General features: G+C 37.6%; 1 protein-coding gene across 1 annotated transcript; it reads right to left on the bottom strand.

Annotated features, from left to right (window-relative positions):
- Positions 1 to 5,557: 5,557 nt before the first annotated feature.
- On the bottom strand, positions 5,558 to 6,427 carry LOC120264989 (UPF0496 protein 1-like). The gene has a single exon (XM_039272925.1). The coding sequence runs from the start codon at positions 6,425 to 6,427 to the stop codon at positions 5,558 to 5,560; it is 870 nt and encodes a 289-aa protein (XP_039128859.1).
- Between the last annotated feature and the right edge of the window lie 13,727 nt (positions 6,428 to 20,154).

Raw genomic sequence — 20,154 nt, 5'->3', positions numbered from 1 at the left:
TCCACATCCAGTAGAGGATTAGCCGCCCTTCATCTATCTAGCTATGCAGAGGTTGTGGGGCGTGCTAAGTCCCTCGGACACTCGCTTTGGAGAGACACCAAGGATCATAATAAGAGTTCTAGCAAGAAGAGAGGCAGAAATTTTAACAGTCAGGGTAGCCAACACTCCGGAGTTGATCAGAGGAGAGCCAGACAGGGCCATAGATCACCGAGTGAGTCTCAGACAGTGAATGGGCCACCGAGTCAGCGATCTCGAGGAGCTTCACCTATTCATCCCAATCCTAGTCAACGGAGGTGTACTACTTGTGGGGGTACTCATGCGACCGTAGATTGCAGAAAGGCATCCGGAGCTTGTTATAGATGTGGCAGTCTTGAGCATCAGATTGCCAAGTGTCCACATCAATCTTCTGGAGCACAGAAAGCAGTCAGTGGGCAGAATTCCAGGCATATACCAGCACCCAAGCCTCAAGCTTCTTCTGGTCAGCGTGCAGGAAAGGAGGTGATCAGTGAACAACAGTCTCAGCAAAAGTTAGGAAGGCCAAAGACACAAGGCCGTGTTTATGCCATAACGGAGGAAGATGTACAAGCTTCAAATGCAGTGGTGTCAGGTACTTTGCCAGTTTATTCTGCTTATGCATGCGTATTATTTGATCCTGGTGCTACGCATTCCTTTATTTCTTCTACATTTGTTCGGAAGCATGCATTGCCTGTTACTGTTATGGATTATGATTTATGTGTGGCTACACCTGTTGGGGTCGATGTGATTGTTGATAGAATTTGTGCTAATTGTCCTCTTACTATTGATGGTCGGGAGTTGCTAGTTGATTTGCATGTTTTGAGTATGAAAGACTACGATGTTATTCTGGGAATGGATTGGTTGTCCTCTTCTCATGCTGTAGTCGATTGTTATGCAAAAAGAGTTGTCTTTAAGATCCCTGGTGAGGCGAAGTTCACATTCGTTGGGTGTGATTCTGCATCGCCACCTCGTGTAATTTCTGCCATTCGAGCTAGGAAATTACTCTTAGGTGGGTGCTCGGGATTTATAGCAACGGTAGTGGAAGCTAAATCAGAAGGCCCGGTCTTGAATGATATTCCCATAGTTAGAGAGTTTTCTGATGTCTTTCCTGAAGATCTTCCTGGCTTGCCTCCAGATAGGGAAGTGGAGTTTGCTATTGATTTGGTTCCAGGATCTAGCCATATCTCTAAGGCACCATATCGGATGGCACCTGCTGAATTGAAGGAGTTGAAAAAGCAGCTTGAGGAGCTTATGGAGAAGGGCTTTATTCGGCCAAGTGTTTCCCCGTGGGGAGCTCCAGTGTTGTTTGTGAAGAAGAAGGATGGTAGTATGAGGTTATGCATCGATTATCGAGAGTTGAACAAGGTGACAGTGAAGAACCGATATCCATTGCCTCGGATAGACGATCTTTTTGATCAGTTGCAGGGTTCTCAAGTATTTTCTAAGATTGACCTACGATCAGGATATCATCAATTGAAGATCAAGTCAGAAGATGTGTCGAAGACAGCTTTTCGAACCCGTTATGGGCATTATGAGTTCCTAGTGATGCCTTTCGGGTCGATGTAATGCACCGTCCGCTTTTATGGACTTGATGAATAGAACCTTCAAGCCTTTCTTGGATAGGTTTGTGGTGGTCTTTATTGACGACATTCCGTGTATTCAAGAGCTCGGAAGAGCATGAGGAGCATTTAAGAATTGTTTTGGGAATCTTAAAAGAGAAGAAATTGTTTGCCAAATTCTCCAAGTGCGAGTTTTGGTTAAACAAAGTGGCTTTCCTGGGTCATGTCATAACCAAGGAAGGGATTTCTGTTGACCCCAAGAAGATAGAAGCCATTGTTGAGTGGAAAAGGCCAACTAGTGCGACCAAGGTTCGCAGCTTTCTGGGGTTAGCCGATTACTACAGGCGATTTGTGGAAGGATTCTCAGTTTTGGCTGCACCTTTGACCAAGCTCACCAGGAAAGGAGAAACTTTTCATTGGTCGATCAGCAGTGACATGACTTTTTCGGGAGTTGAAGTCCCGCTTGGTGTCAACACCTATCCTCACACTACCTACTCACCCGTGGGGGATTCATAATTTCATGTTGATGCTTGCAAGACCGGGTCTAGGATGTGTTTTGATGCAAAATGGACATGTGGTGGCTCATGCGCCTAGACAGCTGAAACCCTTTGAGCAAAACTATCCTACACATGACTTGGAACTTGCTGCGGTGATTTTTGCTTTGAAGATTTGGAGGCACTACTTATATGGAGAGGCTTGTGAAGTATTTACAGATCATAAGAGCCTTAAGTATATTTTTACTCAAAAGGAGTTAAATATGAGGCAGAGGAGATGGCTTGAGTTATTGAAGGATTATGATTTGACTATTAGTTATCATCCTGGCAAGGCAAATGTGGTAGCTGATGCACTAAGCAGGAAGTCTTTTAGTAGCATAGCTACATTGATCACTTCTCAAAAGCCTATCTTGGAGGATATGAGACGAATGGAGCTACAAGTGGTGTTGAAAGGTATCGAGTGGTTCCTTGGCAAGTTTAGTGGTACGGCCTACTCGCTGGAGAGGATCAAATCACTCAAGAAGAAGATAGCTATTTTCAAAAAAATTCAAGAAGAAGTGGAAGCGAGCACTCAAACTCAATTCGAAATTCATGAAGATGGTTCGATGAGATTTGGCGATCGGGTTTGTGTTCCAAATAACCCGAAAGTTAAAGAAAGAGATTATGGAGGAGGCTCACCACACCGCCTACTCAAGACATCCCTCGGCAAGACAAAAAAATGTATAAGGATTTAAAGAGTACTTTCTGGTGGAATAACATGAATCGAGAGATTGCTCAGTTTGTGGCACAGTGTTTAACTTGTCAACAGGTGAAGGTGGAGCATCAGAGACCAGCAGGTCTTCTTCAACCCCTTCCTATTCCAGAGTGGAAGTGGGAGAATATTGCAATGGATTTTGTGTCTGGTTTTCCTAGAACCACTAAAGGTTTTGACAGTGTTTTGGTTGTGGTGGATAGGCTGACCAAATCTGCTCATTTTCTAGCTATCAAGACTGGTATGTCTTTACAGAAGCTCGCCGAGTTGTATATCGATCAGATTGTCAGGCTTCATGGTGTTCCAGTCACTATTGTTTCTGATAGAGATTCTCGATTTGTGGCGTATTTCTGGAAGAGTTTACACAAAGCCTTGGGGACGAAGCTCACTTTCAGTACCGCCTTTCACCCTCAGACGGATGGGCAGTCAGAGAGGACAATTCAGATTCTGGAGGATATGTTGCGGGCATGTACTCTTGATTTTGGGGGTTCATGGGATCGACACTTGCCTCTGATTGAGTTTGCTTATAACAATAGTTATCAGGCAAGTATTCAGATGGCTCCATATGAAGCTTTATATGGCAGGAGATGCAGATCACCCATTTGTTGGGATGATGTAGGAGAAAGGAAGTTGTTGGGACCAGAGATTGTTCAGATGACTGAAGAAAAGGTCCGTGTGATCAGAGATCGATTACGAGAAGCTCAAAGCAGACAGAAGAGTTATGCAGATAGCAAAAGAAGGAGCTTGGAATTTCAAGTTGGAGATCATGTGTTCTTGAGGGTTTCCCCTACCAGAGGAGTTATCCGTTTTGGTGTTAGGGGAAAGCTTGTAGGTGTTGTGGCATATCGGCTTGCCCTTCCACCTGCTCTTTCGAGGGTACATAATGTGTTCCATATCTCTATGTTGAGGAAGTGTATTTCGAATCCTGATCATGTATTCCAGTTTTCAGACTTTGAGCTTGGTAGTGATATGTCATATGAAGAGCGACTGTAAAAATTGTGGATTTTTAAGGGAGCAAGCCTTGAGGAGACGAACTATTCAGTTATGTGAAAGTTCGGTGGGGCAATCACTCGGAGCGAGAGGCGACTTGGGGAGTTAGAGTCCCGAAATGAAAGAGAGATACCCTCATCTCTTTGACTGATCAGGTGAGTTTAGAGGACTAAACTTTTTTTTTTGGGGGGGGAGATTGTAGACCCCACGTTTTTATTATTATTTAAATTATTATTATTATTATTTTCTTACGTGGAGTGTCTTGTATGTTATTTTAAATGTATTATTTTGAAAACCCTAGCCACGTTCTATGAGAAACGTCGCCACCACCGCTCCCCACGACCGATCTGTAGCCTTAAGACATTAGTTAGTGGATCACTTTTCTCCATCGTATCACCATCTCGTTGGCGTCAAGGAGAAAAGGAATTTATGAGAAAGGATATGCAGGTGTGTGCGAATTTTTTTATTGTTAGATTGTAGGAATTAGGATTTTGTTTTCAAGGATAGAAATTAAGATTTGAAACCCTAATAGCTTGAGGAGGGATTTTTTTTTAAAACCTTCTTGTCATTGTATGCCATAGGATCTCCTGTGAAGATTTAATTTTGGGTGTTTGATTCGGATTCAGAATTCTAGCGGATACCAAGTAAGTAACCACGTATTTTTTTATCTAGAAAATTCTTTTAAATTTGTAAGTTTTGTTGAGTTTATCTCGTTGGATTATTTTGCTTTCTTTGGTTTGTCTAAATTATTTAAATGGTTAAATTTTATTTTATTACATCAATTATTCATATAATGAGTTGTTATTTGATTCATTACTTATCCTTTGTTTATCAATTTCTTATCATGTTAGATGTGGTTTTATTTGATTTCTGATCTTGTTAATCAATCATCTTTTTATTAGCCAATTGTTTACTGTAAGATGAGAGGTTTCTTTGAAATTCATTTTAATGACCGTTTGACCAATTGTTGACTACCTAAGAACTTTAAATCATGACATTCGTTAGATTCTCTTTTAAATTTAATTATGAGAAGTTTCTTGCTAATATGATTGGGTATTGTTTAAATATGAGTTTAATTTAACTAAATTTTTGGGTTGTGGATGATCCATTCTTTTCTTATCCTTTCATTCAAATTCTCATGTTATTTATAGCATATTTGATCTTGTTGGTGATTTATTTAAACATTTTTTTAATTTAGACAAACCAAAGAAAGCAAAATAATCCAACGAGATAAACTCAACAAAACTTACAAATTTAAAAGAATTTTCTAGATAAAAAAAATACGTGGTTACTTACTTGGTATCCGCTAGAATTCTGAATCCGAATCAAACACCCAAAATTAAATCTTCACAGGAGATCCTATGGCATACAATGACAAGAAGGTTTTAAAAAAAAATCCCTCCTCAAGCTATTAGGGTTTCAAATCTTAATTTCTATCCTTGAAAACAAAATCCTAATTCCTACAATCTAACAATAAAAAGATTCGCACACACCTGCATATCCTTTCTCATAAATTCCTTTTCTCCTTGACGCCAACGAGATGGTGATACGATGGAGAAAAGTGATCCACTAACTAATGTCTTAAGGCTACAGATCGGTCGTGGGGAGCGGTGGTGGACGACGTTTCTCATAGAACGTGGCTAGGGTTTTCAAAATAATACATTTAAAATAACATACAAGACACTCCACGTAAGAAAATAATAATAATAATAATAATAATAATTTAAATAATAATAAAAACGTGGGGTCTACAATCTCCAAGTGGGGTCCACATCAGCATTGTGAATCAAATACCTAATCTTCTCCTCCAAGTCCTCCACAAGAGACTTCATGCTATTAAGTTCATGAATGGCAATTAACGTCCCCTTCCCTAGCGACTGAATCACTCTTCTCTCCTCTTCATAAGATTTCTGAAACCTTTCCCACACTGAATCAACCCACTGCTTCAGCTGCTCCATGGCGCTGGACGCAGCTGAGGCCACAGTCATCACAGCGGACGGCATAGACATGGCAGCGAGCACAGCAGAGCAAATCAAAACAGCAGCGAAGACAGCAGAGTAAATAATGTGCCAGACCTTCCTCCATGCCGTGACTTTGCGAAGCTTCTCATCTAGAACTTGCTTGCGGAGAAGAAGCTCATGGAGGATGGACTGCTGGTGCTCGCACACGAGCTTGAACTCGTTGAAGAAATTCTCGGTGAAGGGATCACCTTCATCCTTGAACTCCTGGAGCTTCTCAAGGGTGGCAGAGAGGTCTTGGCCCTCTTCGAATAGAAGCAGGGCGTCACGGACAAGGAGCTCGTTTTCACGGGCTTTGGAGAGGGAGTACTTGAGAACAGTGAAGAAGCGGAGAGCATGGATGCTGCTCTCGAGGTAGTGTTCAACAATGAAGAGGAGGTCGGGATTGGCGGAGATCTCGTCTTTGAGTTGGACGATATTGTCAAAGGCATCACGCTCGACATCAACGAGGGCAGAGGTGGCGGCTTGGAGGGCAGTGAATGAGAGTGAGTGGAGAGTGGCGGCGTCGGTGGTGACTGTAGAGATGGCTCTGCCCATGCTTCGCCGGACGGCCGGGGAGTAGTCGGCCGGGTTGATGGTTGTGCTGGTGATGCAACCCATGAATGCTATTACTTATTAGCTAGAATTGAGCCGAGTGTCCAAGGATTTTGCCGGGCTTATATATATATATATATATATATATATAAGACCAAGTGGTGTAATACCAAGTTGCACTTTGTAGACATGATGGCCATGTAGGTAGTAGTGTTCTCAAAGGTTGATTTTGTCAGCGTTTTAGAGTTGAAAAAAAATTACATTAATAATAATTGTCATTATTACTTATTTTAAAAATATGAATAAATCACTTTCGACGTGGAGGTATTGTATACTCAAGACTATTAATTTCATTTCATATACATTGTTATTCTAGCATTAGCTATACACCTATACTTTGTATCCGTGCATTTTACTGTTGTTTTTTTTATAATAATAATAATAATAATAATAATAATAATAAATGTTATCTATTTATAAATGTTATCTATTTATTTTAGACATGTAAATAAATAACTTTCTAACAAGGACAAATTATATATTTAAGACTATTTGATTTCAAAAACAGTGTTATACTGACGTTAGCTATACTTGTAGCTAGCAATGGTTTTTTACATTGATTTTTCTAAGTTCTAGGGTTTAAAAATTATAATGATATAATTATTAGTATTTATTTATTTTAAAATTATGGATAAATAACTTCTTCCATATGGAATTCCTAATTAATATGCTCGAGGGTAAAACATTACTCACTGAATTTCTCATCCCCAGGTAAATTACCCACAGATAAAACTCTCTATAAATAATTTATATCCCTAAGTAACTTACTCATAAAAAAAGCAATTTATTTTAATATTTTTAAATTTTACGGTTTTAAAAACTAAAATGATAATATTTATAATAAGTACAACAGTGACAACAACAATAATTATTGTATTTCCAAGATATGGATACATCACTTTTTGAATAAGAGGTATTGCATACTTTAAGGCTACTTGATTTCAAAAATAATTGTCTACGATAGCTAGTTTTTCATGCTGATTTTTTTATAAAAAAAAAATTTAGAGTTTAGAAAACTATACATGTTGTTTTATAAGTGCAGACAAATCATTTTCATGGAATGTGTTCCAAATTTTAGATTGATAAATTTTATAGAAGTTGGTACCACAACATTATTTTATTTTGTAGTAATGTTTTATCACAATGTTTTTTGTTTTTTTTTTTTTTTAAGTTTTGAATTTAAATAATAATAATTATCATTATTATTATCGTTGTTGTTGCTGGTGCTGTTATTATTATTAGCTCAGAGTATTTTAGATTTGCACTAGTTTTTTTTTATATTTTTCAAACATTGGAGTTAAAAATTGTAATAGAAATTACTATTCTTATTAATTTGCTTTAGAAGCATCAACAAATCACTTTGGCATGGACATATATATTTACAATGCTGATTTATCACGTCTATTTTTAAAATTTCTTCATTTTCTTAGAAAATAATAATTATTCATTTATTTATTTATTTTAAAAGTGTCAATAAATCACATTAGCATGGAAATATATATTCTAGACTTTGAACTATACTTAATATTGAAATAGTGTTATCCTGATATTATCTATATTTTGTATTGGTGTCTTGTTGCTTGAATATCTAGAAGTAATTTTATCCTCGCATTATCTTTACATATTATACTAGTGGTTTTAAATATATATATATATATATATATATATATATATATATATATATATATATATATATATATATATGATTAAACCAATTATTAGAAACCTTTACCTTTGAAATGGAAGAAAAGTAAAGTATTGACTCTTCTAAGGGTTTGTACCATTACTTTGTATCTCTTCTCTGTCACTTATGCTTGTATGATTAAAGTGTAAGAGTTGTTTGAATTGACTTTTGAAGTAAATAATTTTAAAAAAAAAATTCTTCAAATATTTTTCTAAATAAGTGTGTTTTTGAATGAATTATTCTAAAAACATTTTTTACATCTTAAAATTTAAAGAACTTTTTGTTGTGAACAAATAATGTTTTTGTGTTTTCATAAGCGCATGTTCAAATAATCCAGTCTTAATAACTTAAATAATATACCATTATCTTGGTGCTTAACTCTGAAATCTAAATTTGACTGAGTCAAGAAGAAGTTTGAATTTTCAATAAAATTAGTCTGAATATTTTGCTTCTTTCCATTATTTTGAGTGTTCACTTGTTTGCATGGATTAGAGCTTTTGTTTTTTTTTTTTATATTGACTTAATATTGTTGTAATTTAATATATAACCTTTTTTCTTTTGAGAAAAATTAAAATCTTTGGCTAAGTCATATTTTTTTTTCTTTGATTATTATGAAAAATTACTCTATTATAAATAATAAATTTCATTTGATTTTTATAACTAATTACTTAAGAAGCATAACACATATAACATACAGGTTGATATAATTTTAAATTTTCTTGAATGAATAATAAAAAAATTAATAGCCTAGCCATTACTCGAACTTGTTTTCTAGTGGGTAAGGTGGTAGGGCTTCTTCTCTTGTAAGGGTTTAATCTTTGTCACAAGGGAAAAGTCGGTTTGCCAATTTTTTTATAATAAATATGAATAAACCATAACCTTCAACGGTTCAGATTTTTATTTTTTATTTTTATTTTTATTTTTAAGAAATAACTCCAGCAATCATATATCTTTGAATATCAAGTCCATGGTGAAAGAGTGAAAGACCCAGATACTATTTACCAAAATTGGTAAATGCATGAGCTGAGCTTAGCTCATGGGGGATATATTCCAACATCATTAGCTTGATTGCGCTTCAAAAGACTTTGTACATGAGCAATCTCTTCTTCAAACCTCCTGTATAATTAAGTGACATATACATATATACTAAGATTGGATTGAATTATCAAGTAGGAAGGAAATCATTCAATAGATTTTTTACGCTATAAGTGACGTAACACATACTAATTAATTAAGATTGCATTTGCCCAATTTTAAGGGAAACAAAGCCCTCAGTTGGATGCTGGACCTAAATATATCTATAGCAGTGAAGATGGTGGGATGGAGGAGTTGTTTTCCCATTTTTTTTCCTATCTTTCCAACGTGGCACTTTGACAACTTAAAACCCTTTAAAGTGACCTGAAAAATCAACGATAAAAATAAAAATATATACAGATATATATTAATATATATATATATATATATATATATATATATATATATATATATTCGCATGAGCGTAGTAGTGTACAAGATAGAGTGTGATTGATGCAATTGGTTTTAAAACATACAGCAGAAGATAAAGCTATAAAAATAATTTATTTCGTGATATTTTATAGGAAAAATGACCAAAAGGGCATCACGAACTTTCAATGGCTGTCTACATGTCCTTATAAATTTTCTTCTTTCACTAATACTTCATTGAGTAAATTATTTAAATAATTATTTAACTATTTAAATTTTTTTATTTAAATCATTGAATTATAAAAATTTCAATTAAATATTTCAACTTTATATTCACCTTTAATTGAGTCAATCATGCTCACATCTTTCATAAAAAATTAACATGGTATAGCATGTCACACAATTTATACCACCTTAAATATGTCATTTCATTTTTTGATATAGAAAAATAGATAAATCACTATTTTATTAAAATCAAAAGCACATGACAAGAATAACTTACAGAAGTAAACACTAAAGTACAGGATAACTCATGTTCTTAATTTTTCTTACTATTATTAAATCAGACTAAAATAAATATATATATTTTTCTTTATATTCATATCATATAATCAATGAATACGATCATCCCAATCCCACTGTTCCTCCAAAGGAAGATATAGAAGTTTTGAGAGTTCCTTGATAGAAAGATTTGCATGGAAATGAGATCCCAATTACTTGAATCTGATTAAGCAAGTCCTGCCAAGGTCTTGGTCATGCATTATATATACAAGATGAGATAGGAGTAATCCCACCTAGCTACGTATGACACAAGACTAAGTATGAGTGACTCAATTGAATATAAATTCGAGGTTGAGACACCCAATTAAAATTTTTAATAATTTCATAACTCAAATAGAAGTTCCCTAATAATTCAGTAACTATTTAAATAATTTATTTTTATTTTAAAACATGATCCCTTGTACATCAGTAAAGTTTTTGAAATTCAATTTACCATTCTATTTTTATCAGTTTTTCATAATCTTCTCAAACATCATTTTTGTTATAGTTTCAACTTCATGACCATCTTCGCCTCTTTTTACCAAACTGGAGTTGTTGGCTCGTTTGAATTATATATATATATATATATATATAATTTCAGCCTTTATTTTTTTATTAGTATTAATGGATCTAGATTATTAAAGGTTTTCTTTTTGTTTTAACTTGAAGCTCTTATGTACTTAGATTGTTTTGTGATAATTTTATTTTGATATGTTTCATTAATATGATAATTTGATATATATTAATATTAATTTTGACCTCTACAACAAGGTATCGCATGCTTCATTGTCATGGCCGTTTAATATGGTAGAATCATATCTTGAATTAGATTTTGGGTTTTCTTACCAAAAAGATAATTTTTGAACCTCAACTCTTTTCTAATGAAATTATACAATGTACCATCATATCACTTATGAAAACAGTTTTAGAAAGCATCATAAATTACCAAAATCATATCAATTTGCAGAACAAAATCTCTGTAAGGTTTTGGATGTAAATGTTTCCTCTCTAATTATATTAATTATTTAAATTGATAAAATATTATAATTTAAAATAGAAGAACTCAAAGAGAAAGTTTAAAACAATAGAGGACTATTTAAAAAATTACACCAAAGATAAAAAAGCGTGGGTGTTGAAAGAACCTCTCAACAGAGAAGCTATTTATTAAATGAAAAAGAACAAGAAGAAACTAAGTTACAGATTCGAATATGAGGAAACAAGCGTGGGTGTTGAAAATTAGCATGGTAACACCAGACTTGTGAATGGAACGGCTTGCATATATTGACCATCAATCAATCAATAATTAGATAAGACAACTATCAACTTTTTCAATTTGGTGGTTTTCCTCTTGCATGGAATTGAGCATTAATTTTAATTAAAAGATTAAATAATTTATGCCTATTTACATCATACATATTTAAAATTAATTACTTAACATATTTATCTACAAATTTAATATTATAAAAAGAGAACAAATTATGTAGGTGCATCCTAAATTTGAAATCTACGGACTGTCTACATTAGTGGTTGGTTTACCATCCATTGTCTACATAAGTGGTTGGTTTACCATCCATTCATCAACAATTTCAAACAGTGTTATATAGTGTTCCACAATAATCATGTACAGAAAATGTACAAAGCATCTATATAAACAATAATCATTGGTTCATTATTCAACGACTGTATATAAACATATAGCATCCATAGTATACAATCCATCTGCATACAAACCTGCCCACCCCACGCCCGATTGGCCCTTTTTTTCAAGAGAGTGCAGGAGACTGGTTCTTAATCCGCCTCGCCGCTAAAACAATTATATAATCACCCTTATTTATGCTAGATTATTTTTTAGGATTTCCATGATTTTATTTTATTGTTAAACCCTTATAAGAATATATATTTGGCGGGATAACATTGGCATGCATGCATGATCAATGCTCGAACACCCTTCTTCAGATTGCACCATGAAATTTGAAGGCAAGTAGAGAATAAAATGAACACAAAACATGTGGATCTCAAGACAGAACGATACACAAACGAGAGCACTGTAGAAACACATGGTGAAGTAACCAGCTTAGATATTTACCAACCATGATATATATATTAATACATATGCATATATTTAACCAACCACATCTCGCCATCTGGCATGTGGCAAAGCAAACACTAGAGTCTTAGAGACAAAGCTCATAGTCTTCAAAAAGGCACCAGAAAATGAAGAAAAATATACCATATTCCACACACAGCTTCTCCTGAGATCAGTGCATGACATTATATCATCTGAAGAGAAACAACATAACTAGACCCCAAAATCTCACATTTTTTGACAATCAAGCAGGTGTTAAGCAGAGATGAATAAAAGAAACATTTGCCTGACTACTTTTTGAGTCAATGCAGACTAGTTTTTTGTTCTTGTTGTGAATGATTATTCTCAGCTTATGTCTTATACAGGCACACACCACACAAGTTGCTGCTATCAGAACCCCCAGATGAGTAATAAATTTCACAATTGCACATTTGGAGGGGGTTGGAAAAAAAAAACTGAGTATTCGCTGTCAAGGCATTATGAAGCGCACTATTGTACAAACACGAGCTGCGATAAATAATTGAGCGAAGAGGATTGGTGAGGATTGTTGCATTAAGGCAGGGTCTACAGCATCCTGAATTTGAGGAGAGAGATCCTGCTAAGACAGAAATGAAGAACCATGTTGTTGATAAACCAGACATCCAACTCATCCAACGAGGAGAAATTTCAGAAAATAATGAAAGAAAACATCGTGCAACAGTGGAATCTCAATGTGTTATGCTAGTCCAGTTATTTGTGAGAACAATGCCAATAAAAAAAATAAAAAAATAAAAAAACTAGCTGCAATCATCAAGTGTTTTACAGATTATTTCTGTTAGTTTTAGTAACCGAATGAGATAAAATTAGGTGATATTGTTGGGAGAATGATTGAAGGTGGCGATCAGAAGATGGATGCGTGTACGCATGAAGAAGATGACCATGGCCTTGCAAGGATGGTGGAAGGGCTGTCGGTTTGAACCTTCCCAGATCTTTTTTTCCTCAGCTGCGATCACTGATCTGTCCTCCGGAACAACCTGAACCTGTAGTTAAGATCAAGTTCCACACACAAGAAACACAGCAAGGAGGAGGAGGACAAAACAAGCACTCAAAATTCCACCCCTGTTTTCCTCTACTATTTTCTCTTAGTTCATACATCAAAAGAAGCCCAAAGATAAAGCTAAAGAAACTCAAAAACTCAAAAACTAGAGCAGTACGAAGATAAAGATAATGTCATACGGAAATGTCAGTCCAGAGATCTGAAGCATTAACACCAAATCTCACTCAATATACGCACTTCTCGGAACCATGCAACAAGGAATGCAAACCACGTGCTTTGCCGGAGAATATGTCCTGCTGGCATTAATTTAAGGAATGATAAGACTAAAGGACATCTGCCCTCCATTCAATGAATCTCGTATGGATTATGCGCCCACAAACTCCCCCTTAATCCATGTTACGAGGTTCTAATTCCTTTACTCCCAGTGATTGACGCAGGGCTGCAAACTTCATGTTTGGTAACACCTTAGTATATCAGCTTTCTATTCTCCCGAACTCACAGCCACGACCACAATTTCCCCTTTCTCAATGCATTCTCTGATGTAGTGAAATCGTGTATCAATATGCTTGCTACGTCCGTGGTGCACGGGATTCTTCATAAGTGCAATAGCAGAGTTGTTATCTACGAGCAGTGTCGTCGGTTTGGGTTTGCTCCTTGTTATTTCATTTATCACACTTGCCAACCAAACCCCGTGACAAGCAGCTGAAGCTACCACCATGTACTCTGCTTCGCACGATGACAGAGCAACAGTTCGTTGCTTGTATGAACTCCAAGACACAAGACTCTTGTTGATGTAGAACACCATCCTTCCTATGCTCTTTCTGTCATCTAGATCACTGGTCGCTGTCTGAGTAACCGATGAGCTCTTCATCAACTCCACCTCGTGTATAGAAGCCCAAAGTGCACAGTCCCCTTCAAATATCTCAGGATCTGCTTCACGGCCTTGAGATGCATTGAGGTGAGTCTTTGCATGTATTTATTGAGCAATCCAACGGCAAACGACAGATCTGGCCAAGTATGTAGGAGATATCTAAGACACCCGATGATCCGTCTATATTCTGTGACCTCAACAGGTTCACCTTCACCATCCTTATGTAGCTTCGCTCTGTGCTCCAGAGGAAGCTTTGTAGCATTGCAATCGATCATTCTGAATTGTTTCAAGATTTTGTTTGCGTAGCCGGACTGTTTTAGTGTGGTATTTTTCTCCTTCTGCTCCACCTCTATACCCAAGTAGTATGTTAACAATCCCAAGTCACTCATCTTAAACTCAGTCATCATCTGCATTTTAAACTGATTAATTTCCTCCTTACTTCTCCCTGTAATAATCAAATCATCTACGTAAACTCCAACTACAACTGCAATCTCGTCTTCTTTTCTGGTATATAAAGCCTATTCCTGAGAGCATCTTTGGAACCAGAGTTTCTTCAGATAATTATCCAACCTCGAGTTCCAAGTTCTTGGAGCTTGACGAAGACCATACAACGTCTTTATTAATTTGTATACCATATGTTCCTTCCCAGGTACCTCAAACCCCTCCGGCTGAGTAACATACACCTCATCCGATAGAACACCGTTCAAGAAAGCGGACTTCACATCCATGTGATGGACTTCCCAACCTCGGTTTGTAGCAATGGCAAGTATCACCCGTATAGTATCGAGTCGAGCCACCGGGCAAAGACTTCATCAAAGTCTACTCCATGCCGTTGAACATATCCCTTAGCTACGACTCTCGCCTAATGTTTGATTATTTTGCCGTCGGAATTTCGTTTGACCTTATAGATCCACTTCAACCCGATGGGTTTTTTCCCCGGAGGTAGTTCTGTTAATGTCTAGGTACCATTTTCTTCAATTGTTTCAATCTCACTTTTCATAGCATGTTCCCATACATCTTCACATGCTGCTTCACCATATGACGAAGGCTCCTCAGTCTCCAGAAGTAGCAGGTCACCAAGCACTTGATCATATTCGGTTTCAGCATAGATGTCTTCAAGCGTTCGATATCTATGCAGTGTGTCTTCTATATCTGATGGGGTACTGAACTCTAGAACGCTAAGGAGTGTTTGTTCCTCAATAGGTGCAGTCAACGAGTGAGACGTTTCACCTTCATGCAGAGGAGCACTCCCCATAATGCCTCCCGTGACTGTGGATGCTCTACGTGCAGAAACAGCCCCAGTTTTCATTGATCCAACACAGTTTCCTAGCTCCGTGGTTCTAGTGCAGCTGGGTACCTCTGTCTCCCTTGCCATTGTCGTTATTGTGAAATCTGAACCATCACTAATATTTCCTTTGTTACCATTACTCCACTCCCACTTCATGTCTTCTTGAAATATCACATCCCTACTCACATGGAGTTTGCCATGATTCGGATCGTATAGATGATAGGCCTTGCTTCCTTCTTCTACGCCGAGGTACACCATGGTCCTGCTGCGATCATCAAGCTTCTTAGGGTGCGGCTCCGTTACTTTGGCATATCCCACGCAACCGAATACCCGTAAGTGACCCAGTTGTGGTTTTTTCTTGTTTAAAGCTTCAAATGGTGTGCAGTCTTTCAATGCTTTCGTCGGCAGACGGTTTAGTAAGTAAACAGCATGGCGCACTGCTTCTCCCCAGAAACTCCCGGGCACATGCATGCTCTTAAGGAGAGACCTCACAATATCCATGACGGTGCGATTTCTCCTCTCTACTGTTCCGTTATGCTGAGGCGAGTACGGCGCTGAGAAATGTCACTTTATGCCCCATTTATTGCACGTCTCTGTGAATTCAGTCGACTTGAACTCCCCGCCACGATCCGACCTCAAAGTTTTTATCCGGCGCCAGGTCATGTTCTCCGCTAGGTTTTTGAATTTTTTGAATTCAGACAACACTTGGTCTTTAGTCTTAACACAATAAACCCATATCCAACGAGTGCAATCATCCACAATTAAAAAGACATATTTGTTACCTGCCATAGTGCATGGTGTTATGGGTCCGCATAAATCCAAATGAAGCAACTCCAATGGTTCCTCTGCCCTAAAGCTTGCTTATGCAGGGAATAGACTTATCGTTTATTTGGCGACGAGACAATCTTCGCACACTCTGTTCGGATGAGAAATCAAAGGAAGTCCATAGGCCATTTGCTTCTCCCCCATCAGCTTCAGCGCATGAAAATTTACATGGCCAAGTCTTGCATGCCAGAGCAATACAGGGGCATCAATGCTCACCATGAGACATGTGGGTTTACAAGTTTCAAGTTGGGTCTTGTAGATTCGGTTCAGCGAGCGTCTAACACCCATCAACAAAACACCATTCCCATCATAAATTCTCAGATATTCACCCACCATTTCTACTTCATTCCCGTTCTCCGTCATCTAACCAAGACTAATGATATTACTAAGCAATTTTGGTATATAATAGACTTCCGAAAAGACCCGATGATCACCGTTCTTGCACTGAATTAGAATTGAACCCTTTCCAACTATTTCCACAGCTGAGCCATCTCCAAATTTTACCATTCCTTTGATGCTTTTGTCTAAGCTGTGAAACTTCGCATGATGACCGGTTATGTGGTTGCTTGCACCATTATCCAAATACCATACATCAGTGTGGAGGAGCTTTTTCTCAACATTTAGCAGTTAAGGGAACACTTCTTCTTCGTTTAGCATCACGATGTCTTGCTTCTTCTCCCCCTTCAATGTTTCTCCTTGCCCTATAGACAACAAGAGAGTAGGTTCTTCATCTTGAATGAGGTTAACCTCCCCTTCCCGTTTCTCACTCCAGCATTCTGATGCGTAGTGTCCCATTTTATTGCAGTTGAAACACTTCACATGACCGTTATCTCTGTTCCCATTGCTGCTTCCTTCTTGGTGAGGTGCACCGAGAGAACCGCGACCTCTTCTACCGCGTCCACGGCCTCTCCAGCGTCCTCTTCCCAAGCTGCGCACTTCTGGACTTCCCTTACTTTGTTTCCAAGTCTCGTCACTATCTCTTTTCGCCCGCGCACTCCACTCCTCATGAGTGAGTAGCAATTGATCTCCTTGGCTATCAACCTTCTAGATCTACTCTTCATACGCTTTCAATCGGCCAATAGCCTCTTCGAATAACATGTTGTCGACATCCATGAGCTGTTCGAGAGAAGCGACAACCTGCAGAAATCTATTTGGGACTAAACCAAACAACTTCTTCACAAGCGTGGCATCTACCATAGCCTCACCAAGCTCGCTGAACTTATTCGCCAGGCCACTTATTTTCCTGGCAAACTCGTCAATGGTGTCATTCTCCTTCATTTTAAGTGCTTCAAACTCACTCTTGAGTGTTTGAACCCTTGCCGTCTTCACCCTGTCTACACCAAGGAATCTGGTTTTGATGCTATCCCATGCCTCCTTCGAGGTTTTCTTCTTGGCAATTTGCACCAGGATATCCTCCGGCACTGCTTGAAAGATGCAGGCTCGAGCCATCTTATCCTTTCTCACATCCACCGCCACTCCGGCGACGGGCTCTATCGCCTCCCACACTCCCTGTGCGTCCATGTTAACCTCCATTTTGATTACCCAAGCAGAGTAATTTGTGGTAGTGAGCATCGGATAGTGTAACTGCACAATATTTTCTTTTGCGGCTTACTGCGTGGTGATCGCCATGTCTTCAAGTCGGAGGTACTTTGGCATGCAACTGACTAGCTCTGATACCAAATGTTGGTTTGAACCTTCCCAGATCTTTCTTTCCTCAGCTGCGATCACTGATCTGTCCTCCGGAACAACCTGAACCTATAGTTAAGATCAAGTGCCACACACAAGAAATACAGCAAGGAGGAGGAGGACAAAACAAGCACTCAAAATTCCACACCTGTTTTCCTCTACTATTTTCTCTTAGTTCATACATCAAAAGAAACCCAAAGTTAAAGCTAAAGAAACTCAAAAACTAGAGCAGTACGAAGATAAAGATAATGTCATACAGAAATGTCAATCCAGAGATCTGAAGCATTAACACCAAATCTCACCCAATATATGCGCTTCTCGGAACCATGTAACAAGGAATGCAAACCACGTGCTTTGCCGGAGAATATGTCCTGCTGGCATTAATTTAAGGAATGATAAGACTAAAGGACATCTGCCCCTCCATTTAATGAACCTCGTATGGATATGCGCCCACAAGGCCATGGTGTGAAGAAGGACGGGAGCATGGGTGCCGGGATGGTACTGTGCCGGGATGGTACTGTGCCGGGCCAAGATGGCTCTCTGAAGAAGCAAGGAGAATGGCATGGTGCTTTGACCAAGTGGGCGTTAAAGCATTTGAAGACTTTTGAGTATATATTATAATATATTAAGTAATCTCTGGGAGTTAGTGACTAGCTAGTGCTGGACCACGTTAAGGTGTTAAAGTAACCAATGAAATGCTAGATTGTGTTTTGTCCAATAGAGGTTAAGATGGTGTCTGATGGATTGTATTAGTATATTATAAAATCCAATGAATGTGCTTCATTTTGATTGGCCCAGTGAAACCTTTGTCTCTCTTTTATTTCTTTGACTGTATTGACTCAGTGGTGAACCCCAGGCATTTTATCAAACACCTGGGTTATTACTGAGAATTTCGTCGAATACCTGCAAATCTCTCTTGATCTCGCGACCGTTGCTCATCAGATATGCCTCCAGATAAATTAAGCTTAGTTATGTCTTGTAGTCACTGTGGAGTCTTGCAGACAAGGGATAACAAAACTTGGTGAGCTACATAATCAAAATGGTACAACTAACACTCTTAAATACAGTTGCATCCAATAGATTTATTTATATAAAAGTTCATTTGTCAGGCAAAAGCTAAAGCAAATTCTCTAACAAATTACTATCTTGTCGTTACCCATAGTTTAGTTCAAATTATCTAAATACCCTACCTGAAGTTTGCACCTAGCAATGTACAAGAAAGTTAGGGAGAGCAAAATTTAAACTAGAGATTAAGAAAAAGATAACACCAACAAAAGCTTCCATGGGTTTTAACAAATGTGAATCATGAGATGAACAATATCTGGTTGCATTTGCGGGGATCAACAAAAAAACAGTTACCTCGCATCAAACAAGACATCAAACCAGCAAGCTAGTCCATGAACCCTTGTACCAACGGTGGCTGTATAATTCAATGGGATGTCAATTTCATATAGTTCTTCTTCCTGTGAAATCGCCCATCATAAAATTAACCATAGATTTGGTTAAGAATTTTAAGTCTTATACAAGACTAGAACCCAACACTTAAGAACATATAAATTGGTGCAAAATTTTCATCAAAAAGTGGGATCAGAAAACAACTGGTTGACAAACAAAAAGGTTGAACTAGATTCAAGATTTAATTGGGGAAAAAAAAGAAACAAAAGAAAAAGAATTGGGTACAATTGTTTCCAACATTAGAATAATTCTGATAAAAATAATTGATGGTTTATAAGGATAAAGGCATACCTTCATGTTAGTAAAGTTCAATGTATGGAAAATTGGTGGAGATACCAGTAGCCTTGGATCAAAAGCATCAACCACATGAACAAGCAAAAATAAACCACCAACCAACACCAACACCAACACCAACAAAGTTGCGGCCGTACCATGCCGAAGTACTAAATACACCAACACTATATACAACCAACACCAACACCAACACCAACACACATGATGCGAGAAAAAAAGGAATTTGTCCTAAAGGAGCTAATGTGCTTCACCTCCTTTTTTTCATCTGCTTTCTAGATAAAGGCCACGGCTGCGCCAGGTCATTACAACACCGGTCAACCTCCTCCTTCAAATCACTACCACATGATTAGAAACATACAACATCAGTCTTGATCTCAAGCATGACCTCGTCCATTCTTCCAAGCCCGTCAATATTCTCCTCAACTGATTTAATGCAAAACTCCACCTGCTCATTAATCAGCACGTTTTTTAATGCGCTGTCAAGAGCGTTTTAATGGCACTCAAAAATTTGCTGCCAAACACTTT

Source organism: Dioscorea cayenensis, chromosome 7 (genome assembly GCF_009730915.1).
Source record: "Dioscorea cayenensis subsp. rotundata cultivar TDr96_F1 chromosome 7, TDr96_F1_v2_PseudoChromosome.rev07_lg8_w22 25.fasta, whole genome shotgun sequence".
Taxonomy (NCBI): domain Eukaryota; kingdom Viridiplantae; phylum Streptophyta; class Magnoliopsida; order Dioscoreales; family Dioscoreaceae; genus Dioscorea; species Dioscorea cayenensis.
The sequence above is the reverse complement of the archived record's forward strand: the minus strand, read 5'-3'. Positions and strand labels throughout refer to the sequence as shown.

What these genes read in the sequence shown, in the direction of transcription:
- LOC120264989 (XM_039272925.1), bottom strand. Translation starts at nt 6,427, where the DNA reads ATGGGTTGCATCACCAGCACAACCATCAACCCGGCCGACTACTCCCCG.